General features: G+C 40.1%; 1 protein-coding gene across 1 annotated transcript in view; it reads left to right on the top strand.

Annotated features, from left to right (window-relative positions):
* Positions 1 to 9,969, top strand: part of jph1a (junctophilin 1a) — a 38,885-nt gene that overhangs the window by 2,397 nt on the left and 26,519 nt on the right. The window contains exon 3 of the mRNA XM_008438658.2: positions 1,177 to 1,945. Coding sequence (XP_008436880.1) covers positions 1,177 to 1,945 — 769 coding nt within the window. The remainder of the gene's footprint in view (positions 1 to 1,176; positions 1,946 to 9,969) is intronic.

Raw genomic sequence — 9,969 nt, 5'->3', positions numbered from 1 at the left:
TAATCTTCTTAGTATTGTTACTTATCATTCTGTGAGACATCCAAGAGACTGGAGGATCTGTTATCTACTCTTAAGTGAGGCCTCATGGTGCAGAATAAATAAATGTTGCAGTTTGCTGGGCTCGGTAAATCAGCTGATCCTAGAGGATCTACTCAACATCTGGCTGTCTGACCCTGTTGCATCCTGATAACTTGATCTGCAGGGTTACCAAATTGGACTGCAGTGCGGAGCCAGCCTGTTAATCACACTGTTTATCCATCTAAATTCCCGCTCAGGCCAGTGTAGCTTTTCTTGCCCCCCTTTTTTTTGTTAACATGTGACCATAGCAGCTTATTTCATTGTGTTTCAAAATGAGATTGGAGCAACGTATTAATTAGGATCGGGATTGTAATGTGATGCTTTGAAGAAGCTACAGAAGACCTGCACATGCTCAGCAGCACTGAATAGGATTAATAAAGTATTCCTCTTATTATGTGACTCATAGCAATTCCCTGTCGTCACAGGCAAACAGAAGTGAATTTGCGTATCGTCAGTGAGGAGAGTTAGTCGCTGCCTGAAAACATAATCCTACCCAAGTGATTCTTGTTTATATCAAGTGATTCACAGAATCAGATGGTCTTCAATTAAGCCTTTGATTCAGTTTGCTGTGTTTATCATCACTGATCTAAAAAAAGAGAAAGTATTTCATTAGCTAATGTATATATGTGCATTAGATCCCAAAGCATGGATCCTTTAAGTTGCTGTATGAGTAAGTGTATTCATTTCAGCACCTTTGTGAAGTCCATTCATTTCTGCCAGAATCCCTTACATACTTGCCTTCAGACCGTACTCCAATCACTCCAAGACGGGTAGCATAAAGAGATTCTTAGAAGTAGAGGAGGAGCAGATTTTGTTTGTCCAATTACCACTATTAAATTTCCTGCCTCAGTATGCCAACACATAAGGTAAATAAATTACATTAGTTTTCTCAACAGTTCCTAATTTTCACCACCAAAAATTCGATTTCTGAAAAATGCCAACATATAATTCTTATTTCCAACCATTTTCACATAGTAGACATGACAAAAGTAAAATATCTTTAGAGCTTGTAAGCGGAAAGGGATTTCATTGAAGGATGAATGGTAAAATGTTAGGGAAGCACAGCAACTCACTGGTTTATGTCTACATGTTTCCCAGGAACCTATCAAGGCCAATGGATGGGTGGGATGCGTCACGGTTATGGCGTCCGTCAGAGTGTTCCCTACGGCATGGCCACCGTCATCCGTTCCCCGCTTCGTACGTCCATGGCCTCCCTGCGCTCTGAGCAGAGCAACGGTGCAGTCCTCCACGACCTCTCCTCCCCTGTGGACACGCCGACGGGCACTCGCGGTGGTTTCGTCCTCAACTTCCACTCAGACAGCGAGGTCGTCACCGGCAAGAAGAAGGGCCTGTTCCGCCGGGGTTCGCTTTTCGGCAGCCTTAGGCAGTTGCGCAAGTCTGACTCTCGGACCTCTATCTCCAGCAAACGCAGCTCCGCAAGGAGCGATGCCACCATGAGCCGAATCAGTTCCAGCGACGCCAACTCCACCATATCAATCGGTGATGGCGAGCTGCCAGACGAGGACCTACCTCTGGAGGACCACGTGGACGCGACCACGACTGAGACCTACATGGGGGAGTGGAAGAATGACAAGCGTAACGGATTTGGTGTTTCAGAGAGATCCAACGGGATGAAATATGAAGGAGAGTGGCTTAACAACAAGCGCCATGGCTATGGGTGCACTGTTTTCCCAGACAGCACCAAAGAAGAAGGGAAGTACAAAAATAATGTGCTGGTGCGTGGAATAAGAAAGCAGTTGATTCCTCTTAAGAATCCCAAAACCAAAGAGAAGGTAGATCGTGCTGTGGAGGGGGCACAGCGGGCTGCAGCCATTGCGAGGAGTAAGGTGGAAATAGCCGCTTCCAGGTACTTGTGATGCTTATGTGCATGTGTGTTTTCATTCATCCCCCTGTATATGCATGTGTGTGTGCACTGTTTAAATAGACAACAAAGACAGGAGAACACCCTGAGGAGTGTTTTCATAAATTGAAAGCTCTGAGTTGTCTAGTGACCTGTTGTCCAACCTTTTTACATCATCAGCAGTCAAGGATTTTGTGTTGCCAGGGCAATAGTACCTGAAAAAAAGATTCTGCTTCTATTCTCTGCACAAGTTTTTCATTCCCAGGGGAAGGGGTCGGGCGTCTTTGTTTGCATTGTGTGCGTGTTTCGTGTGTCGGAGAGTTCACGTGTGTGAGCTGTATGACCCGTAGCTGTGCCCACGCCAAGTATTGCTCTGATGTGGCATCTGCTCTTTAACAGGTGAATGTGATGTGACCTTTTCATCCAGAGTCCCCCCCTACCACCGATCTCCACCACCACGCTGGGGCTCACAGCATTGCTTTGACATCCTCTGCTTTCATTGCATCAGGGAATTGTATGAGTGATGACTTAGGGAGCGAGTACAAGCTGGGAAAAGGGTTTGATGCAATCAGGCATGGCTGATTTTGCTCCTGCTCTCCGAAGGGGGGCACATAAATTTGCATGCATAAACATGTCAACGACAATTTATGAAATCCAGAAGCTCAGACGCGTGAGTGCAGTTTAAACACACGGTTAAATCACAGCACAATAGCTGATCATTTGTTGTTCATTCTCACGACGACCGTAGCAACATGTGTGAAGCTAACAAGACTTAGATTTTGGCTTGGACTGCTTAAAATGTTTCAACATTTTATCTGTGAACATACTGTATCTCCCTTTAAAACTTAAAAAAAGGAATGTAGTTTTTCCCTTACAGGTAAAGTTCTTACATATATTTGGCTTATTGTCTATGTCTGCAAAAGTTTGTGCCATGTGACTTAAGTAGGCTGCTTCATGAAAGAGCTGAACAATTTTGGATATGTTTGTGTTCTGTCATCATCTTCATGTATCCAATATAAATGTGAGGCTTTTATTGTTTTATTATTTGGTTTTCAAGGTGGAAACGTCCCTTAGCAAATGAAAGCCATCACTAAGGTCCGATCCTAGCATGATTGGCCACTCTTCTTAGCAGATTTGGTTTATTTACATTGGTTGGTTTCCTGGATACCAAGGGCCAAGTACTTGTTTACTTGGTCATTATATTCTAACTCTGTACTAATGAGAAAAAAAATCTGTTGTAATTCTTATTCTTTTAAGCTTTTTTTTTGTTTTTTTTTTGTTTTGTTTTTTTTACTTGGGGGGTGGGGGAGAGAAGAGTTCAAATTCAAATAATTAAAACCCTCAAATTAAGAAGGCATCAATGCCTGTGAAGAGATGTAAGCGTCTCATTGAACCCAACTTTTTTGTTTTTCTGTCATAGTTCAAATTGTTTTTTTTTTTTTCAAAAACAGTAAGAGTCTTGTTTTGTTATGAATCAAAGTATCTAGATTCGTTTATTCTGCCTTTAGGGGTTTGTAATCTTCGAGTAAAACTAGTCACATCAGTAAGGAAAGCAGACATCGCATTTTGATGCATTTAGTCTTGACAACATAGGAATTTAAAGATGCTCACACATCAACTTGTTAGGCAGAAGTTTGCTCGGGATTCTATCTGAGATTTCACTGGAATAGTTATTGAATAAGCAAAGCTGTTTCAGTCAGGCATATGGTTCACAAGTTTTCTGCAAAACATTTAAGATTGGCTTTAAATAATTGTTTCAAAAGACAAAACAGTAATAGCAGAGGCTTTGAATATAAGGTGTTTATGACACTGTATTATTTCTATTATAAGAAGAATATTGTTATTTGAGTTTAAAGATGTAAAATAGCACAAGGCTGACTTGACATGTTTACTGTAAAATATCTTCATTCCTATTTTGTTAACAACAGAACCTGCATTAGGGTGAGACTTCATACATGTCAGTGAAGGCTGCTGGGCTTGAAATAATCATACTGGGAATGTAGATAAATGGCGGATGCTTTTAAAGCAAGAGACATCTGATCTCCTCTTTGGTTGTTTACACAGGGAATGGCCAGGAAAAGGATTCAGTTTGCACAAAGTGTTTATATCAGACAGCAAGGTTCCCTCTGCTGAACTTGAGTGATCAAATTACAGTCTGCATCGTGCGCCGAAGTCTTTAAACTCTCTGCCTCCTTTCAAGATATTTTTTAAGAGCACATTTATGCTCTGAGCTCCACAGAGCGGCGAGTTGTCAGCAAGTTATGTAAGTCCGGTTGTACAGTACAGCGCACTGTGAAAGATGCACTCGTATTGATCTGGTCCTAGTCACATGACTCTCTGTCTTTGATTGTGCAGCGTTCCCAGAGGACGCAGAGGGAAGCAGGGCGAGCTGAGGGAGATGAGCGCATGCCGGAGAGTAAAATGGATTAAATCGTACGAGTTCTAATAGAGCACGACCGGGGGAGCTGCGTGTTTGCTGAGCTGATGGTTTCTGAAGAGGAGGGCTGAGGTGATGGAGGAGCAGGAGGGGGTGAAAAAGGGGCATGGAGAGTAACACTCCCCTGTGGTTTTACAGTAGAGAGGAGCTATCCCTTCCGCCTCTGGGATGGAGCTGATGACCTCATGCTTGTGATGAGCTAATCAATAGAGAGCTAGTGTGATTCAGTGGAGTGAAGTTCTCCGTCTCTCATTCACAGTTATTGTGCCCACCTATCTTTGCAAAATGGACACTTTCACCAAGTCTGCAACACACGCGCGCGTGTGTGTGTGTGTGCGTGCGTGCGTGTGTGCGTGTGTGTGTGGGCGTGTGTTTGTGTGGCGTGGTTAAATGAGGCCTGGGAACCGAGATAAGTGACCAGGCGGCTGAAAGGTTCACAGACTCATGAAGCTTCTCCCATGAATCGTTTTTTTGTTACAGTTCAGCAGTTTAGGTATCTTGGTAACTCAGCAGTTTTGCTGTATGTACACACAGAGTGTGCAAGGTACTGTGAGGGCCTTTGTTATCTCAGCTTCCTATATAAACCTCCTCTGAATGTGTACAAAGAACAGATGTTTAAATGGCTATCCAGGTGCATGTCAATCAATCAGAATCACATCGACATTTTAATAAGATTTGTTTTACACAAAAACAAATCTTTTTGTTTTTGTGTCATTTATCTTACAATTAATGAAAACTTCAAATTTTTTTTTTTTTAGAAAACACTTTTTATGTTTTATGGTCATTTTATGACCAAAGCACAAAGAGAGAGCACAATTGACTCAACAGTTTCCCTTAAGAAAGAGAAGCTGTTTCCTAAAGAAGGGAGGTGCTGTTTTCAACTTGTACAGTAATGGCAAGTTGAGTAGAAAATAAAAATGGGGGAGAGAAAATGTGCAGAAGCAAATGTCTTGAGAGGAGAAACAATTCACAAAACAAATTAGATGAGCTACAGATGGCTGCTTTTTAAGCAACCTGACCTCAACCAAGCCATAGGATAAAAGTCTCCACGCCACATCGCTGCAGTGACTCATGCTAAATAAGCCCCAACAAGGTGTTTAGTTCAGTATATAAAACACTTTTCAGTGGGTTGAAATTTCTGTTTTGTAAATTCTCTTTTTTTGTCTTACGTTCTTATTGTCTAAAATACCAAATTACACATTTTCTTTATCTGTAAGCAAGGACATTTAAAATCAACAAAAAAAATCCCTTTTTTTCTAAACAGTAATTTGTCTAATATCAAGAGGTGTTGTATTGATTTCTTGAGATTAGAGTTGCAGTATACATCAAATAGAAATGATCGTCTCAGATTCCACGTGTCACAATTGTAAGGGGCTTCTTGAATGCAGTGTTTGGTAGGTTATTATAATTTGATTTAATATTTTGTCATTAGTACAAATGAAGCATGCCAACAATTTACTCGGCTTGTTGGATGAATGTTCCCCGTTGGTGGCTGTGATGGATTCACATTTTAAGTGGCTAAGTTGCTAAAGCTCTCCAAGAGTTCAGATTTTAAAGAAAATCAATGAAAAAGCCAGGCATATGCGAGTTAGACATATTGTCATTTCATTTTTATGGAGAAACGTTACGGTTGCATGTTTTCCTGTTATAGTATTGCCGTAATTGGGATGTACTTAAAGGTTGCATTCAGCAGAAAAACAATGCATGTAATGATAGACCATCAAATGTCTGACTGTAAGTTAGAACATGACATGAAATCCAGCTGGACATAGTTGTGAGCCATTTGATGCCTCTTTTGTCTCTTTGTGCAAAGATTTGCAGAATCGTTGTTGTTTTCGGTTTGTTTTGTTTTTGGTGTGGAGATTTAGCAGACCCACACCACTTACATCCAGGTTTCTGACAGCAAAACTTGAAAAACCAAACTGACTCATCCTGAAGTCAATGTGATGAGGTGATAACCTGTTCAGGGTGTATCCTGGAAATATTACTTTTTTATAATCCAGGTTAGGGGTTATTTTTTTCAGTTCACTCTGTGATTGCCATTAGGAACTATAACCTATTTTGCTGGAGTGAAAACCTAACCAGGCATTCAGGGTCAAATCTACTGAGTGAAATCAACCTAGTGCTGGACTGATCCTTATTTGGACTTTGCAAAAATAAACCCAAATTGGGTTGTTGTTTTTTTTAACTGAGAGATTTCAAAGTCCTTTGGGAGATATTTTAGAATTTGTAGCCCCTGACTAATCACACAAAAAGGGGTTTTTTGCTGTCACTGATATCAGATTTCACAATCACGGCTTTCACTAATCAAAGATTTGAATTAGTTTTGTGGTTTGGAAAAAAATTGTAATAAAATGTTATCAAACTATTAATAAAATGGCGCATTGTAAATCTATGTGAATAGTTTTTTAAATGAAAGAAATTATTTCTAAAATGTCTTTTATTATTATTTTTCATACATGCGCCTTACTGTTAAGGATCTTGACGAATAGGTAAACCATGTAAAATTGCTCATGGTGGACCAGTATGCATTTTGGGCTAGCTAGCAATTCTGTTAGCGCCACATTTGAACTTCCCATGCACAATGCAGAGATATTTTTTTCTTGTAGCACTTGAAGAACATTCTTATTTATCACATTTTATTTTTCCACCAACTGCCCAAAACCTTCTATGTAAATAAAAAACAATTAAAAGGGGTTTCGGTGCTTCTTTAGTAGTAATTTGTCCAAATAACATCAACTATCATCAAATAGATAGCAATTAGCAAGACAGACATTCTCAAGAGAAGAAATATCTTGATTGTTTTTTGTTTTTTTCATATCATGATGATGCAACACCCCTAGAATTTAAGTTGTGGGAAAATGTTGGGTCAAAATTCTCAGTGACCAAAGAAATTCTGTAAAACAGTACGTCAATCTCCTTTCCCATACTTCCCTTTAAATAAGAAAGTAGTGGAGTGTTTTAGGTACACATGCACCTCTATCTATATACCTTCACTTATTCAGAGCCCAGCTATTTCCGCTCATGAGCCCCTCACATACATATACACTGAGATGCACACAGCCTTCTAAACAAACACATACGGAGTACATGCACTGTGTGTGCCTCTGCTAGTGTATCAGCACTGAGCGCTGCCTAAATAAGGCAAGGCATCAGTTGGCTTATCAGCACCAGCCAGAAATATATACCCGTCCCAACACTGATATAGCCATGTCTGTGACACTACCATCTCTCCTGAAAGTGTGTGCACGTGTGTCAATGTGTGCGCGAATGTCTAAAAATGTGAGAAAGTGATTCAAAGGGAACGGGCAAAGCTTTCTGAGTGTATAGATGTGAAAATATGTGCGGAATGCGTTTGTGGTGTTTGTGTCCGGGGTGTTTGTTCATCACCTGCTGTGCGAGGTGACCTCAGCCACACACCACCGGCTCCTTTTTTGGGGAAAGTTATTCAACGACACGTGAGTAGAATAATTCCAGCCCTACGTACAATATCAACTGTCCCACAACAGCAGGGGAATATTCTTATTTGAAGCAGCTGTAAAGTCGAATATTTGTGAAATAGCTAATGTTCTGTTTGTAACTATGTCTTTTTGAAGCACACTTAATGTCATGTTTGCAATAAAAGACATTTACAGTAGCAAAAATATATATATATAAATCACATGTAGAGCCTAGAGGTATGAAGAACCGTCCTGTTATGACAGAATCGAACACGCAGACGTACACATATAAAATAGCTATCCAAATAGGGTTCGTATATTAATATTTATTACCAGGGTCAGTGCCAGCTACTACATATGACAGAGCTATAAATAAACCTGCTGATGCAACAACACATTTCATCATAAGTTAGTTGAGCGGTTTTTAAATGACCCACTGTGTAATCAAATTACACTGTGAAATTTAGTCTTCTGTACCTAACTGCATTACTATTATATGAAGTCATAACTAACAGTCATATGCAAGTGGAAGCAAATTATTTAAGAGCTATGTCATTATTAATTAGGAGCTTTTACATGTATACATTTAAAGCGGTCTCCATATTTATTGGTGCCTCCGTTAAGTATGTTTCAAAAGAGGCATTTATTCATCATTGTCGTTCTATAATCTAAGTTTAATGGAAAGAAAAATATAATATCTACTCTACACAAAGCAGTGCATAATTGAAAAGTGGAAGAAAAGTGATGCACTTTTAGATTTTTTTTACCAAGAAAAATCTGAAAAGTGTTCAGTCCCACTTATTCCAATAACAGTTCAAAGTCAATTAATATGGAATTCCTATGTGTAATGCAATCTCAGTATAAATTCAAATGTTCTGAGAATGCTTTAGAGCAGGGGTCTCCAATACTAGTCTTTGAGTCCCACTGTCCTAAACGCAGTCTGGCTCTCACACACCAAATTGACTCATTAGAAGGCCTTTGTCAAATCCGAAGGTATGCTGAGGAGGTAACACAAGTATTTCATTCAGGTGTGTTGGGATAAATGATAAAAAAACGAGAGGAATTTCTGTTTCTACACCTGCGGAATGAGTAAAAAACAGAATCAAGAAATCACAGCAACAAGTACATTTGCCAAAAACATGTATTCAATGGCAACCACAGCCCAAGATGGAGTGTGTCTGTCAGTATGTGAATCCATACCTGACTGAACTAGGTGCAATGCTACTTGACACTCCATTGGCTGGCGATTTCAAATTTGCCAATCCAGGAACAGCATTTATTTTCCTTGTCTCTGATTGGCTGCACCTCCAACAGTGGGAATAAGGAGATGCTTCTGCTGTTGTACACATTCAGATGTATTTGATGTTTGAACTCTTCAGTAGATCAGCATTAGGGGACCAAAGTATTCACAGATTTTAGCTATGTTCTCTGTACCCCACTTATAACGAGGGTCCACTACATAAATTGAGCTCAATTTGACTTTTTTTGAGAGACATAGTAGTTATTCAAGTACTACAGACAAATAAAGACATTTTTCAGAGTGAGAGGATGAAGCTATTTTCTTTCTTTTTTTTCACTTCCTACTCAGATATATTTCTTCTCCCTGGTGGGAGACGGTAAGAAGGCGAGAAAGAAAAATATATTTTGGCAGAAATCAGCTCCTAGCCTGCAGCAATTTGAGTTTGTATCAGTTCCAGAACACTGTGTAGACTGATGATAGCAAGCAGAAGTAAAAGCAAGTGTACAGTATGTGGAGACCAAGACTAAGACTAGTTTTTGAGGTGATGTATAGCTACAATGTTTGAGCTCTTTGTCCTCAAGTGACTATTTGGGAAATGGTGGAAATGACCGAGAGAGGATGGGAGGGGAGCGCCCGCGCTGTGTCACAACCCAATCCTATCGCAGACAGAACCGGCGATAGGATTGGGTTTCACCTACATTCCAGTGCTGTGTATCTGTGGCTTGTAATCTTTCTGGGAATGGCACATATTTCTTCAGCTTCTCCAGAAAGGCTGGAATGAGTCAGCCAAGCGGGAGGACAAGCAGAAAGGGAGAGGACAGGAGTCACGTGGTGTCTCTGGCTATCATCTATTTCATCTCTTTGTGTACCTGCCATTGTTAAAAATGTAAATATATCTGTATGTGTATATATA

The sequence above is a fragment of the Poecilia reticulata genome, linkage group LG20 (assembly GCF_000633615.1).
Source record: "Poecilia reticulata strain Guanapo linkage group LG20, Guppy_female_1.0+MT, whole genome shotgun sequence".
Classification (NCBI taxonomy): Eukaryota; Metazoa; Chordata; class Actinopteri; order Cyprinodontiformes; family Poeciliidae; genus Poecilia; species Poecilia reticulata.
The sequence above is the reverse complement of the archived record's forward strand: the minus strand, read 5'-3'. Positions and strand labels throughout refer to the sequence as shown.